At 39.8% G+C, this 22,331-nt stretch overlaps 3 protein-coding genes across 4 annotated transcripts; 1 reads left to right on the top strand and 2 right to left on the bottom strand.

Annotated features, from left to right (window-relative positions):
• Window positions 1-1,688: 1,688 nt before the first annotated feature.
• Window positions 1,689-20,703, bottom strand: LOC146474686 (uncharacterized). 2 transcript variants are annotated; one of them, XM_085116416.1, is made up of 6 exons: window positions 20,508-20,699; window positions 9,092-9,262; window positions 7,265-7,432; window positions 4,898-5,083; window positions 3,469-3,645; window positions 1,689-2,671 (listed from the first exon to the last, which is right to left on the bottom strand). In XM_085116416.1, the coding sequence occupies exons 1-6, from the start codon at window positions 20,653-20,655 to the stop codon at window positions 2,637-2,639; spliced, it is 885 nt and encodes a 294-aa protein (XP_084972542.1). In that variant the 5' UTR covers window positions 20,656-20,699; the 3' UTR covers window positions 1,689-2,636. The 2 variants fall into 2 exon arrangements, with proteins under 2 accessions (XP_084972542.1, XP_084972543.1); XM_085116417.1 differs by lacking the exon at window positions 9,092-9,262 and having other exon boundaries at window positions 20,508-20,703.
• Window positions 10,092-16,159, top strand: LOC146474688 (uncharacterized). The gene is made up of 7 exons (XM_085116814.1): window positions 10,092-11,563; window positions 11,925-12,264; window positions 13,292-13,564; window positions 13,812-14,013; window positions 14,442-14,670; window positions 15,020-15,151; window positions 15,412-16,159. The coding sequence occupies exons 1-7, from the start codon at window positions 10,092-10,094 to the stop codon at window positions 16,154-16,156; spliced, it is 3,393 nt and encodes a 1,130-aa protein (XP_084972940.1). The 3' UTR covers window positions 16,157-16,159.
• On the bottom strand, window positions 16,857-19,440 carry LOC146474687 (uncharacterized). The gene is made up of 3 exons (XM_085116405.1): window positions 18,747-19,440; window positions 18,457-18,545; window positions 16,857-18,099 (listed from the first exon to the last, which is right to left on the bottom strand). The coding sequence occupies exons 1-3, from the start codon at window positions 19,238-19,240 to the stop codon at window positions 16,877-16,879; spliced, it is 1,806 nt and encodes a 601-aa protein (XP_084972531.1). The 5' UTR covers window positions 19,241-19,440; the 3' UTR covers window positions 16,857-16,876.
• Window positions 20,704-22,331: the final 1,628 nt, after the last annotated feature.

Below are 22,331 nucleotides of genomic sequence, written 5' to 3'. Positions count from 1 at the left end.
GTTTTTGCCTTTTCTTTAACGTGGACTACTACATGAAGTTTCGTAATTTCACGTTTGAAGGACGACGTAGACAAACGACGACAAATGTTTTCTTTCTCTTTTTAAATTTGGAATCGGGAAGTAAGAATCCGACTGCAGGAGGATCTTTTTTCTCTGGTCTTGAGGACATATTTGTGTGGCCTTTTTATGTGACAACGCGGGGACACTAAATTGTTATAAACAAAGGACATTTGTATTGCTTAAAATGAGCGGATGTCTTAGAAAACAAGTAGTTTATTTCGACAGCTTTCACGGCTTCAGATTGGTTGATTTCAATCCATTTTGATTCTTAATTCCGATTCACAATATAGGAGTGCCTGTTAGCGAATGAAACGGACAGGTAGTAAACAGAATATTAAAGGTTGTGAAAAGGCACTTGCAGCGTCAGAATTCAACATTAATTTGTTTTAATTATACATTTTTGGGCACATTGCTTTTTAACTTCCAAAACTTCTGGGGGGGCTCAACCCCCCCCCCCCCCCCTCTGCCCCTCCCCTCGCTACGGGCCTGCATTTAGAGTTTTGTACGATGTATTCTAAAACAAACCGTCCAATATCGACGTCTATCAATGACACTGTTAAAATAAGGATAGCGTGAAGAAATTTTGAAGAGATTGTATACCTGATCATCTATTCGACGATACTTTCATGGATAGAGGTATTAGAGTATACCAAAATCTGTAATTCACAGAGAGATAAAGGATCCCCACTTCTACACATGGGAGTCCCCTTCGGCAAAGCCTTTCAAAACAGTCAAATGCTTGTCATCTTCCCAGAACCACCCTCCCCACTACCCCTGAGGCTCAACAATACCTCTAGTTCATAGAGTCCAGGAGAAATCCGTAAATCCAATAATCGCCCACTCTCTAAGAAATGTCCAGTATCTATTAATTTCTCCCTTACCCATAAGTATCTCGTGATAAACGCCCCTCTCTCCTGATAGACACCATGTACCAAATGATGCCCCTCCGAAAAATGGTGTAAAAAAATCAAACAAACTTGTCCACTCTCGAATCCACTCAAATATCATCTTGAGAAGCCATGTAACTTGAATTTAGGGGGGCGACGTGGCCGGTTACTGCGCCGGACTTGTAATCCGGACGCCCCGGGTTAGTCCTGCTCAAACCACTTGGATTTGTAATTCGCGGTAGCCCCGCTTTCAAATCCAGGGGTACGCTTTGTAAATACAGGTTTGCCTCCAACCCATTGGGATTTTAAGGTCTTTTAACTTATGTTATGTTCAGATTGTATATTCATTTCACTGATTTATAGTGTCCCCAATTAGTGCTACAGTGCTAAATACTTCCAATCGACACTTAAAGTTCTTTTGTGGCGATTCTTTGTTCCGACTTCAGTCTTCACTTGAGTTACGCTCTCCTGCTTCCTGGGATTGTCCGTCTTCATTTTGAAGGGTGAAATGTTTGAGAGTTGCTGTACAGAATTTAGTTTTGTTTTTAGCTGACTACCAAGTGTTGTTCAAGAAAACTTAATAAACGTCTCTCTAATAAAAGTGGCTTGGATCTAACAAGTTAACAAACGCTCCGGGAGTTTATTGAGTCATTTACGGCTTCCAGATAAAACGTTCTAACAGGGGCTTTGGTTAAAGAGCGGAATGGTTTGAGGGAAATCACGGCAATAAAGACACTCATATCCCTTTTACAATGTGATTCTTAAATTTTTATTTCAAATGAAAGCCTCAAATTCATGTGGTAAACTACTGCAAACTGTAGCCATTTCTACCTATATATAAGATGCCCTTCAAGTAAATAATTTTTAGCAGGGGTGTAGCTACCTGTTCGCACGTACGAACTGAAAAAATAGAAAGAAAAAATATTGACCAAAAAAAGGCAAAAGTTATATAAGCGATTTAGTGTAACCCCGACTTCTCAGAACTCCCGATGAACAAGTCATTTCCCTTGGATTTGCTTCACGCGAAAACTGCAATTTTATTCCCGACTTCTCGAACCCTCGATACCACGAATATTTGAGGATTTAGAAAGATAGCGTTGCAATTTTGGATGAACCTCGAAACCACCATCAAAATGTGAACTGCTCCGTGCAATTGGGGTGCTCAATAAAACTAACTAAGTTGGATTTGGAAAATTGTGCGTACCTCTGAAAAAATCCTGGCTACGCCTTGTTTAACCTTTGAACTTTACCCGTGTTATGCAGACAGAAACCAAAACTTTAAAAAGGTTTAGTTTGACTTTATTTGAACCACAAAAACAAAATATATAAATGACGTGAAAACGTTTATCCCCCTGCAACGTAAACTACCACAGAACTACCTACACCTCAAGACATATTTGGCGGGAACATGTTACCAGCCGAATCAATCTCCTCCCCTCACCACCCCACCCCTTCCTCATCAAGTTGGTCTTAAGGAACAACGTATTTATTAGCCTCGAGATAAAAAGCAAGTTTAATACTTCAAGCTTAATTCAAGGTCGAGACGAAAAAAGACTGAAAAGCTAGCAGCGTGAATAGGTGGCCTTTCTTACTTTATAAAATTAGAAAAAAAATTAAAATGTGTTGAGATGGCAACAAGTAATCTTGATTGCAGATTACAAAATGTTTCCGTCTTGGCTAAGACGTTTTTCAGGGTAGGTCTGAGATTGTCGGATTTTTGCCTCCTGTCAAACAACAAAGAACAAAAAGAGAATTGAGATTAGAAGCTAAGCAAAACAGATGGAGATGTTGTGTCAATATAGCCATGTTTTCATTTGCCTGCCGTGAGTGACCAATTGCAATTGGTATAGAGCGGTTTCCAACTGAGTGTCGTAAAATCAACACCAAAGTAATTACTCTGGCCAATAGCAACAGATGTGAACAATACAACGAGCCAATCAGAATTAGAAGCAAACACATGTAACTGGTGCTAAGCGCGGGAAAACGCGTGCGGCCAAAACACGATTGGTTTTGGTTTGGATTTCCACTGGTTGAGAAAGTGGCGTGAGTTTTGTTAACCAATCACAGAGCGTAGTAATGCAAAACCAAACAAAACGCGAAATTACTTTCGGCACTCAATTGAAAACCGCTCTATCAGAAAAAGAAACGGAACGTCGTGGTCGATCCCGAATGTTTGTGGTAAAAGGAGGAATGGGGCTGTATGAGGCACATATTATAATCCTTTTTGAGCGGGTTTTGCGGGACGTAGAACAGTTTGTCGTGACCTACGATCAGGCGAAACCTTTGTTACGTTTTTATATCCTCTCGTTTGGACATTCGCTAAAACACGTTTAGTTTCGCGTTTCCCGTTTCTCGTTTGCCGTGGGAATGGAGCTTGATCCGCGCTGGTTAAGTTTGTCGGAAAAGGGCAGGTTTGAAACAATATCACGTAACAGCCCTCACTTATTCGGCTACAGCGGCTCCTCAACCTACCCGGCATGCCCATGCGAGCACAAGACAACCAAGACCTTTATCAACTCACCTTTGCGACGCCTCTCGCAGATGATAACTTGACTGTCGGGATCCAAGCGGCCTCTAAACGGTGGTGGACATTGCTTCTTGCAAGTGATATGACGGTATAGTTTTATCCGTCGCATTGGCTCAAAACACTTCAAACAAATGCCTTCTTCTGAGCAAGACTGGCAGAATTTTCCACATTCTAGCAATAAAAAACAAACCGCATAAATTTATTGAGGTCTCTTCTACAGAACAAAACTAAAATAAATACTACGGTAACGCTTCTGTTTATAACAATCCCTCGAAAGGTTTCGGTTTGTAGTTTTACTCTGGCTTCGCGCTGTGAAGCCGCTCTTACGAAGCTTTCCACTGTACTACTCAAATAGAAAATACCCGGCGTGATCAATGGATGGAACCGATAATCGATAACAACCGATGGCAATCGATGACAATCACAATTAATCGACTGATATCGGAAATCGACGACCGGTCGATGGCAAATAAAATTGTGTTTTTTAGTTGCCATCGATTGTCATCGATTTGCATGTTTTTTCGAAGGCCATACAGGAGAAATACGGAGAAATTGAATTGCATAACAGTTCTTAAAATTACAGGGTACGCATTTAGGCCCAAGCTACCATCTAGCCAAAGAAATTAAGAACGCAATTAACGCTGCTCTGAAAAAAATTTCATTCCAAAATTTTGCTTATTAAACGCCAGAGCGGTGCCACTAAATCCCTTTGGAGGGGACCCAGTTGAACACGATCATGTATCTTATCGATCACTTTCAGCGCATTCCCGTAATCTCCTATCTTCTTCTTCTGAGTAACGAATCGCTTGCCAATTTCAACATCAAATGGGCATCCGTGGTAAACTACAACCTGGTGTTTAGTCAAAACAACTTGACACATTTCTCGCAATTAACTTATTGTCATCGATTGTTATCGATTGATCGATTCAATATGAAGAAGAACTAATGTTTTCGTTGGTAAAATGCCACCTTAGACTTTCCCTTTTCGGTGTAAAGCCACTTGCTATTTCGACCAATCAACAGCAGCTCGGTAAACCCGCTCCCCAAACAGTCTTGACTTTTCTGCGATTTACATTTTCAACTAAGAAACCGAACAAACTCTGTTAGTTTGCACAAAACTGCGAACTTTTAGGAAGCCTAGCATTGGTTCTCATAACAACACCATCTTGAAACAAACAAATGGTCGAGCAATAAGCTACCCAATTGATGCAAACTTTTACAATTGCAATGACAATTTATATATCTTAAGGCGCTTTACAAAAGTGTGAAAAAATTCATTACAAAAACAAGGGCGTTAAAAATATGTACAAAAAATGGTTCACCTAGTACAGTACTTTGGTCGGGCCGGTTAAGAAAGTACTTATACTAAATCTGTCTATTTTGGATCCATCCTATGTAAATATCATTCATTCAAATCACTTACTTTTGTTCGGTTTGCGTTTCAGCTGGCATCTTGGATTCGGCGAATCCTGATCGAGCTTGTAAAATGGCGGGCATTTTCTAACACACTTGGTGATGTTACTATTGGGCGGGGTTATGAGCTTCAAACCTGGATCACACTGGTTACAAAGTCCAGGACCGCTACAGTTGGCACAGCCCTTTCCACACCCTGATCAAATAGAACAAAAATCATAAAAGTCTCCACTAAGAATGTCCCGGTACTGTGTCATTGTACAATAAGAGAATTCAGAACGTGGTAACTATACTTTTCAAATGTCATTTTGATAATTACCCGGTCTACTTGAAACGCATGTCAACTCTACGTTCTATTAAGAAGTTCCTTTTTTCAAATTTTTACCAAAAGGATTTTCTAATTTCAGGGCCGGTCACTGATTCTTTGTCTTGTAAGATGAATCAAAGGATACGTTTGCTTGCAGGACCGTAGCCAGTATGAGGCAAACCGAGGCACTTGCCTCAGTCATTGTTGTTTTTTTTCGGGGAAATTAACTTTGTTCTTTATGCTCGTTATTTCTCTCTTTCACCAAAGATAAGCCGAATTAAATTATATGAAATTAGACAAAAAGCCGGTTAAAATAAATCTTAGAAGTAAAAATGTATATTAAGACTCATTTGGAATTATCTATTCTAGTATACTATAATGTATAATAATTCTTTGGATATGTCAGATTATACTTTGTTTATTTATTATAATTTATATATAAGAATTCTTTGGATATGTCAGATTATACTTTGTTCATTTATTATAAAGTACAGAGGTAATGAACATGTAAAAGTTTATATGTATTTTGTAGTAGATTGTGCTTAATGCGCCGTAATGTAACCGTAAGTAGTCCAGGTGTAGAGTTGTGAACTGTTGTAATTGTAATAGTAATGTCATTAGTGTAAGTACTTGTAACATTGTAACATAACGCACAATAAAAATTTATTAAAAAAAAAAAAAAAGATTTTTTTTAAAGGAGAAAGAAAGGCACTAGCAGCAAATAAATTGACAACAGTTAAATAAATATAAAGAAATGTTAACGCAGCATGGTATTATGTTTAATGATAACGCGAATCAGGCAGTGGCCTGAATTACAGATGAGAAAAATTAAGCAAAAATTCATGCTAACCAGGCAGCGACTTCCTAAAGAAAACTGTCTCTTTTTTATGTGTTTTGACGTCATTTCTCGAGTTTTCTGTCTTCTCTGATTTAAGTGAGGAAAATCTATCAAAATGCAGCGTTCTATTTCCCTGCTAGCAGAGGTCTCTGCCGTCAGAGACCTCTGCTAGCAGGGAACGTTCTATCTAATCAACAGCTTTTTTCAAAGAAAGCGGTGAGTAAATGCTCTCATAACATGCTTTCAGTTCTTCTCAATAATCACAACAAAATTTAAGCTCGTTTTGAGATTATTTAGCTAAGCAACTTTGACCATCTAGTAAAGATGGTGATGTCAGTGAAGAAGCCACCGGAGATGGTGGGAAAGAAGTTGTAGAGGCCGAAAGCGGACAGGCGACAGCGCGACTTAGTGCAGGAAGCTGTTCGTGGGAGTGCAGCTTTAGCGCTCTCCGCAAGTTGAAGACCTGGAGTGAGTTGCATAAAATTTAATGTCGGGCGTAACTGCTAAGGCCAGGCTTTCAGCCCAGTCACATTCAGTATTTTAGCACAGGTTGAATGGCCTTGCATTAGCCCAAGCGAGTCCACAGCGAAATCCCTGTGGACCCGCTCGAGGTTCTACAGCGATGGGATGCTAGTGGGAACAGGTGAATCACGCTGGCATTTAACAGCTAAATTCGTTGCCTTTTAGAAACGAGAACGTCCGAGACCAGGTTTTATGAGCCTGCGAGACCCTACTTTTCACGAAACCGCTGGTCAGCCGAACCTGGTTTAGGTCGTTGTTATCTAAGGTCTTCATATAGAAACAAACCACCAACAAACACATTAAAAAGTCGCATACAAGAACACAGAGCCCCTAAACTAGCATTTAAATAGCTCCCCTCCCCCCCTTCCCCCCGCCAAAACACCTATATCTCTAGATCTATATGTCCTTCAGGGCTGCTAGCGGAATTTTTGTCAAATAAGCTTTGATCCCAGTATTTTGTTTAAACGTAGCCATCATATTTAAGACCCTAAACAGCTAGGCGGGAAATTCAACCATGGATATTGCCTCAGTCATTATTTTTTTCTGGCTACGGCCCTGGCTTATTTATATAGTGTTTGGGAAGAAGCTCCCTTTTGTAAACCTTTGTATCACTTTAATATATTTCATAGGGTTGGGTTTGCTTGGATGATACTATAGAATCGCGTTTCTCTTTCTAAAAAAATGCATCACTTTAAAATTACATAAGTTACCTTTCTCTGTGCACTTTTTAAAATAAACGTCTGGCCAGACCCTCTTCATTCTTAAACCACAGGGTACACAAATTGTCCTTTGAATGAGACGAGTTTGGACGCTGAAAAACCCAGGTTCGCATTCTTTGCAGACGCCGTTTTCGCAAGACGAGCAGTTTTTAGGGCATTCTGTTGAGAAAACAAATTTATTCGAATGTAAGATTCTACCTTGGATGCACGTTCAGGCTGCAAGGTGGCCGTTCCACTGGTTTCAGCTGTGATACGGTAATTCTGAGAAGGGCTATGATGAGCTACCTCAACGGGTATGGGCTTATAGCATGAGATGTGAGTTATTGATATTGCCGACCACTCAGATACAGGATATATTAATGCTGGGTCTGCAAATACACTTGGGAAGTAAGGGGGTTGTCCACCTTCATAAGAAATCTTGGTATACCTAGAAGACTGTCCCTAGCCATGCTCTTCGACCTGCTGAAATGGGTTCTTTGACATTTTTGTTTTCGTGGCAACGTATCGCGTCAGCACGCACCAACCTCGTTCCAAGGGTCTCTCCACCTCCCTCCTGGGGAGGAGGTTGTGCATGCACAGATGAAAAATATTACTTTCTGAGCATTTAAGTGATTTAAATCCTGCAATTACAATTAGAATCTGCTGGTCGCCTACGTATATTGTATACCAAACCATACCATCATTTTTATTTATACACGATGAGTTTGCGGGGTCGTGTTACAACTTAAAAATAAGGTAATACCAATAAACACTATATACAGTCAACTCCCTTTACTGCGGCCACCCTCGGGACCGCGAGTTAGTGTCCTTAACAGCGAAAGTCCATAATAGCGGGATATATTTCAGTCAAACGTCTGTTCTCTATTTTTGCCGGGGATTTAGCTGCTGTCCGTATTATTGAGATGTCCGCAATAGCGTGATGTCCGCAAGGGAAGAGTTGACTGTACTTACTCTATATACTAATAACGCTATTGTGGACTATTGTGTATGACTTCTGGATATTGTGTGACAGCAAGATCGTGACATTTTAAAAATTTTGTGACGTGGCATGCCTTAAAGTTTTAAACGTTCCACGACGTCCTTTTGCGCATCAGTCAATTCCAGCTGTGCCCATCCCCCCTCCGGCCGTCCCCCGGGAATTTGGATATTTTGAAAATAAGCTGGCAAATGCCCCACAGCCGAACAAAACATTGTTCAAATGCCCCGGGGTAGGGGCTCAAAAATGTTGTGTTTTCTTCCTTTCTCGACTTAATGCAATAAAATCTAAGGTAATTCAGGCCAAATGTAGTCCCAGCTAGGTCTTGTTTCCCGTGTTTAGTGCCAAATAGGTCATTCTGCAGCTCTAGTATCCCATCTGCACCCTATCTAGACGTATTCTAGAAGAAACTTACTGAATTTGCCAATGAATTGGTCATTAGAGGAAGCGAAAATGCTGTAAGGTAAAAAAAGTGAGATGGCCAAATGCACCGGGGTAATTGGATGGAAGGCTAATGCCCGACCCCCGGGATGGACAGTGCGGGAAAATGCCCCACTATTAATTGCCCGGGGGGAGGATGGGCACAGCTGGAATTGGAATTGACTGATGCATTAGTTTTGTGTGAAGTTGGGTATAAGTCAGGTCATGCGCCTTCTCCAAAAAAATATGTAGCTCGTGGATTTTTAAAACTACAAAATGGATCTGTATTACAAATCCATGCTCTTGGCAAAGTTTCATGTAAATTAGTCGTATCAGTTCTCTGAGCTAGACCAGTTAATATAAATCCAAGATTGAACCGGTGACCCTGTGTGGCATGTGTTCATGATGAAGTGTAGTTTTACCTTTGACACACTGTCTGAGGAAAAGATCACTATCTTTAAACTTAAGGCGCCTGCCACAAGGTACGCAGATCTTCTTATTGCAACGTTGAAAGTTGAATTCTTTCAGTGCAAAACCTTCGTCACACGCCACGCAAGTTCCGTCCACAAATTCTGAGCAGTTCGTGGGTCGCTCTGTAAAGAGGAAACAAGGCGAAGGTTAAAAGACTTACAACATTTGAACTACTACAAAAACAAATAGACAAAAAGACATGCAGCAAAAAAAAAATTGTGTCAAACAAATAGAACATTTTTTGAGCACGCGGATATTGGGGCGAGAGCTCGTCCCAATTTCCGTGCGTTTAAACATTGAAAAATGCACAAAAAAAATTCTACGGAAAACGCTTGTTACTCAGGCTAGATCTACACAAGACAGCCCACAACCCGTACGCTCTTCATCTTCCCTGACCTTTGTTCTTCGTGGCTTCCTCGCGTGCACTCGAGGGTAAGTACTCGTGCGTGCGTGAAAACAGGTTTGTAAAACCAGACGCAAAACACGTGAATGCGCGCTGTGGAATTGCATGTCTGACGCGTGGAAAAACGATGCGCAGTGTGAACGAGTATTTTCTTTCCTTCAGTAGCTTTTTAGACTGCAAGCAGTCCCTTTCTGGATAGTCGAGGTCGCGCGGAATAGCCGAGCGCGAAAAAACTGGAGCGAACGAGCGGAGGGGGGGCTTGGGGAGAGGCGGGAAAAAGGGGAAAGGAAAAGAAAGGGACTGCGATGCTAACTGTAACAGACGCGTTCAGGGTAACTCCTCCCACAATTCGTTAAGCCTATTAAAATCCAATTAAAAATGACAGCTTATCAATAACAGCTCCGCCTTTTTCTTTCGCTCGCGGGAAATAGTCACATGAAACCATCTTTCCCGGGCATAGAAGTATTGTGCTAGTAAATCTCGCAGGATGCACTCAGGCCTCGCAGTGTTCGTCAAACAAAAGTAAAAAAGCTTGAGCGAAAGTACGAATGAGTGAAAATACGCCAACGAAACCAGTGCAAAAACGTGGGAGGAAGCTTAAAGCGCAGGATGCTTCAGATTTTTGCCGTGTGTGCAAGGTAAACTTCAAACGGAACGGTACTTACCTTTCGTGTGAAAATCTACACAAATCTCAGAAGTCCGGCACAGGAAAAATCCCCCTCAGTAAAATAATTACTGAAACTCTTGAAGTTTGTTTAAGTTCTGAGCCTTATTTATCGTCCCGTGTTTGCTCACAGTGTGCGTTGAAAATTAGAAATGCTGCAGAACGGTTGAAATTCATCCGCGAAAATATCAACGTTCCCCAGGAGAATTTTGTAAAATCAAACGAAAGCGGCCAGGAATTCAACAAGGAAAACGAAGAACCTGAAGAAACCTTACGGTTTAAGAGACTTGCAAAGTCCCCTGGATCGACAACAGAAAAGCGACTGAGAGCTGGAGAAAGCGAGCGAGGAGAAGAATCGTCAGATCGCCGAGAAGCTGTGAAAAGGCCAGCGAAGCGACCATTGCTATTTAATGACCAGAACATAAGGTGCGAAGAGGAAGAATCACCGAGCGTGGCCTTTGATCCGAGCTTGTTTGAAAAGCCAGGCTCTCTAGAAGTGGTGGTACATCTGAATTTTTCTTCGGGGCCCAGGGTTAAAGAAATCGCCGACACAAACGCCCGAAGTGTAATTAAGAACGTGGCGCAAAACAACTGGAAAGCTGTCGTTAATATCGTATTTAAGCATCCTGCGTGCCAGGAGTTTTTGAAAGAAGCGGTACGATTGAAGATCTCGCGAGAATTTAAAGACTATTGCCATTCTACTACATCTGTCCTGAAATACACTGCACCTTCCGAACTTGGTTCTTTTTCTAACACGCTTGTCCGTCATGAGGTTAAATCAATGTGTCCCGTGTGGAACAGTGCTTTAGAAGGAGCTTTTGGGCCTTGCCAAAGTGAGGCAAAGATAGCAAGGGCTACCAATCTTACTGCTCTGTGCACCGCAGCGGCTGCTAAATTTCGAAATTCAAGAATGTCAGCTTTTGCTCACAGAGTTTCCGTCATTTTGCTTCACAGTGGTGCTAAAAGTCACGACTTCATGCGATTGAATCGATTAGGCATTAGTATGTCTCACACAGAAACGATTTCAAAGCAGAAAGAAATGGCAAAAGCACATGATTCCTCCGTGCTTATCTGGAAAAAGGAACTGGAATTGCCCAAGAAGTGTGAACTGCTCCTACGAGAGATCCAGTCAAAGCAAGTGCCTATGTATGCTGAGGACGACATGGAGCTTGAAGTGTTGTTGGACCTGTCGGAATCAACTATTGCTGGTTACTTAAATTACTCAGAGGAAGTGTTTTCCAAATGTTTGCATGTTATTCAACAAGAGCTCATTAAGGCCCAGCGCATTGAAGCGACAGAGGAAACTCTGGAACAAGCAATCCTAACAATCTCAGGTGTCTCACTACCGAAGTACAGGTATGAAACTAAGCTATAAATAATCTTATTTGATTCATTATAAATTATTTGTATCTCTTTCATGGTTTTACGGTCCGGCCTGCATGTCTTGAGCACTGTAAAGATAAGGTAATTTCTGTGATCCCACGTTGTCCAAAACAGCATATCATATGTAGAAATCCATGTTCATTTCAGTGATGTAATCTCAATATGACATTAATTTACAATTTTTTGGTTTGAAAATGTTCTTACCCATAAATGAAAATTTCAGTTATTTTATTGGGAGGAAAATGAGCATTGGGTAGTATTTAAACTCCAGGTTTGCATCAAGCTGTTTACTTCATGGGGTTAACAAACAGTTTACTTCTGTTGCAATTCACAGAATTGTGGCTGACAACTTTGACATGAGCATTAAGTCCAGGATCCAGACGAAGCAGCACAATAACCAATCCATTCATTGGACCAACCAATATGCAATAAAGGATCGTGTTGTGTGCGATTCCAGTTTGGCTGGAAAGGGGCCAAAGTGCAGTTTAGACGACCTCCCACTACAAAACCTGCTACCAACAGCTTCTGTGCAGAAAGATTTCAAATCGGATTGTTTGGTGTTAGTGGGTAGAGTGGTTACCAAGTACTTACCTGCTTTTCAGCACCTGAAAGATGTGGTTCCTCGACATATTCCACACCCTTACCTTGCAGAGATGTCAAGAAAATCTGAATATGTGAGTTTTATAAATTCTTTTAATAACAACTACCTGTTGCAACTTAACAAATGATATACCTGCCAACTTTTTCCGAGTCAAACGCGTGAGGTTTTTGTCTCGTCATGACCGGGATTTCCGAAAACGTCCGAGCCATTTCCGAAGCTGTCCGAAGATTTTCCGAAGACTTCCGAACGTTGCCGAAAATGTCCGACGATATTCTGACGACCTTTGAACACTTACGATTCAAGCGGATGGTAGACATTTGAAAGCTTTTGCGATTGTTATAAGGAGCAAAGAAATAATACGTAACAAATCTGAAATGAAATGAAGATTTTTTAGAACAACTCGTCCGGATTTGTGGGTCAGGCGTGAGATATTGTCCTTGATGCGTGAGATCGATGTCTCTAGTCCCCAGGCGTGAGACTCACGCATAATGCGTGAGAGTTGGCAGGTGTAAAATGATGTTATTTTCTCCTTTCTTGTTTTTTTTTTTAATCACTTTATTGAACAGTCAAATACACATTACAGAGCTGTTGTATAAAATATTACATGCAATATAAGTGATGCGAGAAAACAAGGCATATACACTACACTGTTAACTACATGTAACAAAGGTTAGAATGAATCTCATTTAAAGAATTCAAACTATTAAGCTACAAAGAAAAGAAAAAATACTATACAAACAATAACATTGAAATTAGTTGTCAATTTAAAAATTTGGCCCATTTTTCTTGTTTGTTTTCTTACCAGTGTTTATGCATCAGCGTCCGTAATTCAAATATCTAGCAAGATAGCACATTACTTATTTTCCCAGGGAAATTTTCAACATTTATCTGGAGTCGGAGTTCTTACGTAAATTATCAGGGAAAGAGGGCATCAATATTTTGTTGAAAAGAGAGTTGGGAGGGAGGGGAGGGGAGGGGGCTGTCTCTAAAGCCTACATGTAACACTTTACACAAAATGGAATTACTGGAAGGAAGAGGTTGAGGGGGATAAGGACAAAATGCATTTTTTTTTATTTTTTTTTATTTTTCTTGAATTGCAGTACAGCTTGGGTTTGTCCTTGCTCAACTCCAATGTGTCTTCTGAAATGGCCCAGCTTCTGGCATCAAATCAGGAGAAGTATGTGCCCCATGAAAGGAAGGCTAATGGAGATCTTTCATTTGTGGTTCCCATTTTCTTTGATGGAGATGCCTTGACAGAGGAGCGAGCAAGGAACGTGCAGTGGGCATTCACAGATGGGGACGATGATATTGACTGTTTGAAAGGCTTGGATCCCAATCATACCGACTGGCATGCCAAAGTGACACTTTATGAAGTAAGTTTATATCTATAAATCTAGATAACAAAGTGGTAGCAATAATAATTATTGCTAATTGTTATTTTAAAAGTGATTGGCAAAAAGAACTTGTTAAAACTTACTATTCCCACAATAACAATACTCAGTGTAAATTATTGATAAAACAGCAAGAAGGATGAAAATTATTCGTTAGATTTTAAGGGAGGATTTATCTTCATAGTTAGATGAGCCTTCACACTGGAAATGTTATTAATTTGTTTTGTAGGTTGAGAAGAAGATATTTTTCAACAATGATTCTGCTGTTGATGTGGGTAGCAGTTGTGCATCTATGAACAGAACTGGCAAAACAAATGCTAAAAAGGGACCCAAAGTGGACTACAATGCCTACAAAGATTTTCATGACCGGGAAACAGAGGCTCATATTATTGCGTCCTTCATGAAATTTGCTGGGATGACCTCAATAGAGGGTAAACTCATTTTGTGTTGCTTAAATGAGTTAAGCAGATAGTGAACTTAACTTTTAAAGACCCACAGCGTTAGTGTCAAAATGCATATTCTCCTTTTTATTTCTGCAAGAAATTACTCTTATCAAAAGATTTTGTAGGAAACTGTTATTTTGTTAAGAATGTGATTACTGTAATACGCGAGTGTTAATTGGGTCCAACTGCAGATGTATAACAACATTTGTAAGCACCTTTCGAAAGTTTTAAGTACTGTTAAAAGTATGTATTCTCTGTTAGTAACATAACCCTGAGCCACCAAAAATAATCAGTATTATATTGTGTTTTTGGGTTTAGTTTATTTTTTATTTTTATTTCTAGTTTACTTTTATTATAATTGTTTTTTTTTTATTTCCCTAAGTTTATTTGTTTGTTGGTTTTTTTTCTTTTTTCAGACAAGCCAGACGAGTTTACTATTCCTAGGCACTGGAAGTCAAAAGAGGAGAAAGAAGAATGGTTCTTTGACCATGTAAACAAGTATTTGGATCAGTTTGTTTTCGACTCAACCCAACTCACTGATGTGGCAGAGCAAGTTCAGCGTCTAGAGATGAACGAGAAGGAAGGCTATACATGCCGGAAACCTGGATGTGATCAGACTTATGAGTTTCACTCTGGTAGAGTCAGGTCTAAAATTTTTTTTCATTTCATAACCTACCATCAAATTACATGTCCCTCCTGATTATTGTTATATCTTGTGTATTTATTAAAGTGCACCTCACCCCAATTTTGTTTTTATTGGCATAAATGAATGTGCTTCTTTTCTGGATTGTTTTGGCAAACAAATTTTTTGATTTGGTAAAATCCTTAATTTTCTGTGACTTGTTGAATTTGATGATATCTTTGTCCCAGGAACGAGCAATTGTATATTTCTTTGAAATTTGACCTCTTGTAGATGTCCTTATTTCTCGTTACTATTTGTTGATTGTGTCATGATTTATAAACCATGTCCTTGTCATTCAATCAAAATTTATAGACATGAGTTGGAAGTCCATCCTGACCTAGGAATCCAAGACAACCCTCCCTCAGAAGCCTTGGACTCAGAGGGATACTACAGATGTAGAGCAAACTGTGGTCTTGTTTACAAGTACAAGAAGACTAGGAACAAGTGAGGAATGTCTTCCTACATAAAACCCTTTCTTTCTTATAGCCAAAGCAGCAAGGAAGCTAATTTAGTTGACATTTGAGAGTCCATGTTTGATCACGATAATATACTGCTCCATATAAAATTACTTTGCTAACTTATGTTTCCCTTCTGGAGGTGGAAGTACATGTACATGTATTAAGTTATTGGAGCTTTGAAACCACCTTCCCTAGTTGGCAAACAATCACTATCCTTTTTAATTTTTTTTTTTTGTCAAATTATAGACATGAGAAGGACAAACATCCCAACCTGGACCTTGCAAGTACTGAAGTGACTGTTGACAGGGAAAATAAAGAATCTGATGAAAAGGAAGACCATATTTTGAACTACCACAAGGCCAAGCTTGCCTATGGGTTATTACTGTTCGATTTTGGTGATGCCATTAGAGAGGGAGATGGTGGACGACTACTAAATCTTTACAAGTTGGCATTACTCATCTACTCCAGCCATGGTCACAATAAATATGCTTATGTCACATTACTTTTCTTAGTGCGCATTTATGCCATACTAGATGAATCTGAGGCAACAAGTTTAATTTGCAACCGTTTCTGCAACACTGTTGGAAAAATGGGCCATAACATTCCGCTTGATCTAAGGCTGGAGCATTCAAATAATTTGTTAAAGGCTTGCCTGAAGGCTCTAGGGGCAAATGTTAATGAAAATAGTGCTCAGAGAGTAGCAGCTGCCTTAAATGGCATTGAAATGGTCTTGGATTCCATTGATAAAGATTGTCAGTTTTCATCATTGTCAAATGTTCGGGGTGGGAAGGATCCTAAGGAATCAGTGATGCAGATTGTCACTGACCTAATCAGTGGTGATGTCTTTTCCAAGCACAATCAACGAGATGGCTATACTGGCTTTTCAGAGTTTAATGCAAATATTATTGCTAAACTAAACTATGCAGAATTTTATCACTGGATAAGAAACAAGTTGAAAGAGTGGAAACGTATTTACAGCCGAGGACAGTAAATGTTAAAATCAGAGTCTTGAAATTCTCAATGTAAATAATCAACTGTAAATAATCAATGTAAAAATGTAAATAATCTAATTTGTAGTTCCTGTTAGTTATGGGAATGCTTTGTGACAACTTGGATCAGAATGATTTTGCTGTGTCTGAATCATAGACTCTACAATCTTGAAGAATTAATTTTTAGCTTAGCCTTTCCCTTTTTTGTTTGTTTTTGAAATAGTTCATGAAGTTGACAAACAAAACAGTTTCAGAACCGTATGCATTCTAGTAAGTAAAACATATTAATAATCTCAATAATCTCATTTGTTGAAATTTTAACAACAAAAAACTGTATGAATGTAAATATATTTTTCCTTTACACATGCAAAAAATCAACTTTATGTAAGCTCTGCAAGATTTGTGTCATTTTTGATGTGTCCAGGGCAACTGATGCAAATAAAATTAATGTCTGCAATAGTTACAAAGAAATAAAACTAGAATCATTAGTCAGATTTCCAATACTGTTGTCAATTTTTTAATTACATTTACAAACATGAAAACTAAGCCAGATAAGATTGCAATGTGTTCTATGACTGGAGATTCATAATAATTTTATGTTTTGCTGATTTACTTGGACATCAAAACATCCAATTTGATTGGGCAGATTAGAACACACTACAAAATGTTTGGTTTAGCTTTCAAGTGTTATCACCTCATTGGATGTCTTTTACAATGAACCACTATAAGTTTTCCAGTTCAGCAGAATTAATCCCATCTGGATCACTATCCTCGTCTGATCTGTCTTCCATACATGTGGGGTTGTCTTCACTACCAATAAATAAAAGACTGAACAGTTCCTCATTCATAACTTCCACCATGTCATCAAAACTGGCAATGTCCTCAAAAATTTCCTGAAAAATTTCTAAGATCAACTTTGCATGACTAACACTGAAAACTGGAAACCTTGTTTGTATGTCAGAAATAGAAAATATTGATGCGGCTTCTGCAACTATAGCATCAATAAGTTCAGCAGAAAATCCATGAGCACTTGAGGATCCAAACACAGATAAGGACTGCCCATTCAAATTTCCTTGCAACTCAGTAAGTGTCTCTTGCAATACAACTCGATCTTCTTCGTTGATAGTCCTTTGACACACAACCATAGCCTCTTCTTCCAGTGAACCAACTGGTCGATCAAATGGGAAAGAATTCCGATGGCATTCTGTTCCAGCACACAGACATCTCTTGTCGCAGTTGCTACAGCAATCATGAAGAGGTTGCACACTTTCTACATCAGCATAATCAGCGAATAGTGCTTGGCGAATACAATTGTCTGTCCTGCAGAATGTTTTAACTGCCTTTTCACAGTGAGACAACTGATTACCATGGTACACTATGACATTGTGGGCAGGTTCTCCATTTCGGCCAGCTCGCCCTGCTTCTTGAATATGGTCTACTGTGCTTCTTGCAGGACCAAAGTGGATGACATACATGACATCTGGAAAGTTCACCCCCATACTCAGTGCTGAGGTTGCAACCACAACTCTCACACACCCAGAATCATTTTTAAATGAATTAGTGACGCGGCTCTTGTATTTGGGCCATGTCATTGAGTGGTAAATTCCCAGAAGTCGGCTGGCTGGAACTTGAGGCTTGTCGGGTACATATGCATAATCACCAAGAGCACCAAGGAGATGTCCAGTTACTTTTGCGACATCCTGAATAGTGGAACAAAATATTATGCATTTTGGCACCTTATCCTTATGGGCCTTGATGAGATCCACCAGCCACTGCAGATGACACAGATGATCTTCTCTCTTAGTTTTTACAACAGTAAATCGGATGTTTGTTCGTTCAGGGCTAATGTTCAGAACGACAGTGTCTTTCTTCATGGCTAACTCTTTGACAATGGATTGCTGCATTTTGTCATTAGCTGTTCCAGTTAAAGCTAAGAAAGGAACACCTGTGGAAAGGCAAAAAGTTGCGTGTGAATACATTTATCAAGTCAATGAAAATTATATAACTTGAGTTCAAAATAAACCAAGTCTGTTCAACAAAACAAGATGTATTTCCATTATGTTCTTATTTCTAATTTAATATCCACTGACTAAAACCACTTGAAAGCTTTTATGTTACATGGTCAAGGAAGCTCCAACGTTCTACTTCAACCCGCATAAACAATCATGAACAGGGCTTAGGACAGAATGTACGAGCTGTACTCCTGTAATTACTGTCATTCTTTACATAACCAATAGAAAAAGGCAAGGACATAGGCAATAATTTACTGTTGAAATACTTTTAATTACTGACTGAAACTTACCACCACAGAAAGAACGCAAGGTTGATAACGCACCAAAGTCCTTTCGAAAAGGTTGGAGTGTTTTCTTTCCACTTTTTTTACTCTTACCCCTATTTGAGAGAGAAAGAAAGAAGAAAATTCGTCAGGACATGGGTTGCCAATGATTGTTTGAGGTAATTTATAAGCTACGCTTACAGACACTTTTTTAATTTCAGAAAATCAAATATTAAGCTTATAAAACACGTCGTTAACAGACAATCTAAGACTTCTTGTTCAATTTCAAGTTTTAAAGCACAACAACGAGAACTTACCATGTTTCCACTGTGTGACACTCATCTATCACAACCAAGGACAAATTCCTTTTGAACTCGGAGGATTCGTCCTTTAGCAAAGCGGTAAATTCTGCCGACAAAGCTTGTTCCGCGGATGCAAAAATTACATTGTATTTGTTAGCACCAATGTCTGTTAATAACTGTGGTATCTTCTCGAAGGCAACTGCTTTCAAACCAAAGTCATTTGACTGCAGCTGGTCTTCAATAATACTGCGAAGCGGCACAACAACCACTATCGAAGCAGTGTTGACGTTGGCAAAGTTTTTCGCTATTACGAAGCTTTGATAAATAACGGATTTCCCGAAACCAGTGGGAAGAACGGCCATAACATCTTTTCCCGACAAGAGCGCTTCTATTGCCAGCCTCTGTTCCTCTTTGAGGAGTAATCCGCCGAGTTGATCGCTTAAATTTGCGAACACATCGCTACTATCTCTCAGCGAAGCCATTTTCCTTGTGATCTGAAGTGTTGACATCAAACGTGTGAAGAAGTTAATTACACATCAAACTTGTCTGACAGCCGCTATTGTTTATGGACCAATCGGAATTTTCCGTTGCTGGAGCGACGGGAAATTCGAACGCATTTGTTACAGTTAGCATTGCAGTCCCTTTCTTTTCCTTCTCTCCCCAGTCTCTTCTCGTTTATTTCTCCTCGCACCAGTCTCGCTGCGCTCGACTGACCAGAAAGGGACTGCTTGCAGTCTAGTAGCTTTTTGCCAAAAGGAATTGCGTATAGTCGGTTTCGCTTCTCTTCTCTTTGGAAATCCAAGAATGGTAAAAACTGCTCACTATCAAGGGAAGATCGAGGGGAGTAGAAGACCAAACAAACAACCATTCTTGTGGGCAATAAAAACACTTGAATAATTTCATTCTTACCAAAGTACAATTGGAAAGGTCAAATAACGCGACGCATTACTAAAACGATTTTCTTTGGCACTTTGATCGATGCGCACAGCAAGAGGTTTTTTTTCTGGGAGTTGTCAGCCTTCAGAGCCGAAGACAAATGTTTGGCAAGAAAGTTTGTGCAATGACGTATCCGATATTCACGAATTTTGCGAATTTATTCGGATCGCAGTCACAGCAATTTTATATTTTCGCCGTTACGTTTAGCAGCTTCAGCTTGAGCAAAGAGAGAAAGATTTTCAGCAATGAACCTTTCATTCGCAGCTCACGTACATGACCAAACAACAATACAAGAAAACATGTATAATGTCCGGGGGGTACACGTCTGAATTATTGGTGGGAGTGTGCGGCTTGGTTCTCCAAACCCTGACCATATTTCAGACGAAAACATGTAATTTTTCGGTTCCTTTTTCAAACCTGGCATCTTAACTACGTGCGCATTTTAAAACCTGTCTCTAGAATTCACACCCGTTTCTGTAAAATCCATACCTATTTTCAGACTTTCAAAACCAAAATGGTTAAAATAAACACCTTATTTCAAACCAAACGTTAGTTAGTTCCACAAATGACACATGCCCATATGCTTACATAGGGGAAATAAAATACAAACGGTGGAAAACCTATCCCCCCCCCCCCCTGCCACCCTCCGGGAAAGCGTCCAGAGATAAAAACACAAGAAACAATCAACTCACAACAGTATAAACATACGGTAAACAGGAGGTCGTGAGGTACGGAAGGTTACGTACGCGTGCGGAAAAGTGACAGGTTGTATGGGCCCCAAACATTACGGTGTTTGTCTTGGATAAAAGATTGAAAAAGAAGGGCCAAAGTTCGGCCTACCTTTTACACATCTCCGTTTTAGCCAGTGTCTCCCATGATCACCTCGTTTTATTCCTTTCTCGCCACCACGTTTAAATCCTCTTCGGGATTCTACAGCGACGAACAGCACTATAGCCACGAGCAAAAATGTCAGCAAAAAGCTTTTCATGTTGATGGCTTCTAAAACTGGAAATGAATCAAGCGAATGTCGCGCACCAGGTTTTATTGCGCACGATTGAGACTTTTTCCCGAGATCGTATTACACCAGAACGCTCCAGTGTTATTGGGAAACAATAGCTTACGTAGGCCTTTTAAAATTAATTAAGTGTCTTCCTGCTGTTATATCCGGAAAAAAAACCTTCTCAAATGCGTTTTTTTAGAGGGCGTGAAATTAATACACCCGCTCAAATAGAATTTGGCACGTCTGAGTGGGGCATTTTTTTTTTTTCAGGAAGGAAACGTTTTTAACAAGAAAAAAATCTATTTTTTGTGGTGACAAAATACAGCCATCATTTTCCCATTCAACTTTATGTAAATACGATTTGGGTTCGTCTTCTCGTCACTTTTGTTTCCAGGCGAAGGGATCACTGCGAGTCTTCGTGGGATGCATGGTTATAAAAAAAATTCCGCCTGATTTCTCATTACATACTTTAAGGGGAGCAGGGATGGCGCAGTGGTTGAGCACTCGCCTTCCACCAATGTGGCCCGGGTTCGATTCCCGGACTCGGCGTCATAAGTGGGCTGAGTTTGTTGGTTCTCTACTCTGCTCCGAGAGGTTTTTCTCCGGGTACTCCGGTTTTCCCCTCTCCTCAAAAACCAACATTTAATTCGATTTGTAATTATCTGTTGTAAAATAGCATCTTTATTGTAATTGTCTATTATAAAAATATTCACTCTCTTGGATTGTAAAGCGCCTTTGATCATTTAGATGTTAAAGGGCGCTATATAAGTATTAAAATTTAAATTTAAATTTAACTCAGAAATTTATGAAAAAATTCTTGAAGAAGAGAGAAAGTTTGATTTTTATAACAGGATGAATACCTTATCTTATTCTTTTCCTAACACCTGATAAATGCTGAATCACCAAAACAATACATCAACAACTAACAGTGACTAGGCAAATTCTTTTTTGAAACAAGCAAAGCATGACCTTGACCCACATCTATCAATCTTTTCACTTTTTTACGTATTATTTCCGTCGGCTCGAAAAAGCGATGCCAAGGTTCTGTTTTTCCGGATATCACGCTTGTAAAACGTGATACATGTATGCTCCAGAGTAGGAGTGATAATGTTGACGTTCCCTTTAGGAATGCTTGTTTGCCAGATAAACTGGTTTGCCGTTTGTTCATTATGACACCGAAATCACGCGGGCCATTGCAGGTTGAAGTAACTTTTCTTGGTTTCTCTGGATGTTAAACCGGACAGTGCGGAGAGGATAAACCGAGCCAGTTAAAATGGATGTAAACATAACGTGTATTGTTAAATTTGTACACCTTGCGGTCCTACATCTTTGAACGACAGAACAGACACAACTCTAACAGACACTGGACAGTCACGTTCGAGGTTGCACCTCTCCCACACTACCGATAGGGGGTAACTTGCATGGGACCGCGAAATTATCAATTTTTGTTCTGAATGCAACTTCAAGCTAACAGCATAAAATCATTAATTCATCCAAGAAGTAAAACATCCGACAGTTTTGGTGTTTTTTTTCCTGTCTGGCCTTGCATGACACGTACAGAAACTGAATCCTTTGTTTACAGCGTCATGAGAAAGCTTGTCTCACTCCTTGCGTGCCAGAAGCGAGAAAACAAAAGGCAAATCTGATGTCAATTTTAGAAGGTA

Source organism: Pavona decussata, unplaced genomic scaffold (genome assembly GCF_977016875.1).
Source record: "Pavona decussata unplaced genomic scaffold, jaPavDecu1.1 SCAFFOLD_87, whole genome shotgun sequence".
Classification (NCBI taxonomy): domain Eukaryota; kingdom Metazoa; phylum Cnidaria; class Anthozoa; order Scleractinia; family Agariciidae; genus Pavona; species Pavona decussata.
This window is presented reverse-complemented; position numbering and strand designations above follow the sequence as displayed.

Excerpts from the sequence above, each read along its gene's own strand:
- LOC146474688 (XM_085116814.1), top strand. The coding sequence starts at position 10,092 with ATGAGTGAAAATACGCCAACGAAACCAGTGCAAAAACGTGGGAGGAAG. Across the intron at positions 13,565-13,811 it reads CCAAAGTGACACTTTATGAA|GTTGAGAAGAAGATATTTTT; the intron begins GTAAGTTTATAT and ends TTTGTTTTGTAG. Across the intron at positions 14,014-14,441 it reads TGGGATGACCTCAATAGAGG|ACAAGCCAGACGAGTTTACT; the intron begins GTAAACTCATTT and ends TTCTTTTTTCAG.
- LOC146474687 (XM_085116405.1), bottom strand. The coding sequence starts at position 19,240 with ATGTCAACACTTCAGATCACAAGGAAAATGGCTTCGCTGAGAGATAGT. Across the intron at positions 18,546-18,746 it reads TGTCACACAGTGGAAACATG|GGGTAAGAGTAAAAAAAGTG; the intron begins GTAAGTTCTCGT and ends TCTCTCAAATAG. Across the intron at positions 18,100-18,456 it reads CTTGCGTTCTTTCTGTGGTG|GTGTTCCTTTCTTAGCTTTA; the intron begins GTAAGTTTCAGT and ends GCCTTTCCACAG.
- LOC146474686 (XM_085116416.1), bottom strand. The coding sequence starts at position 20,655 with ATGAAAAGCTTTTTGCTGACATTTTTGCTCGTGGCTATAGTGCTGTTC. Across the intron at positions 9,263-20,507 it reads AAAACGGAGATGTGTAAAAG|AGCGACCCACGAACTGCTCA; the intron begins GTAGGCCGAACT and ends TCCTCTTTACAG. Across the intron at positions 5,084-7,264 it reads TAAAAAGTGCACAGAGAAAG|GGTGTGGAAAGGGCTGTGCC; the intron begins GTAACTTATGTA and ends CTATTTGATCAG.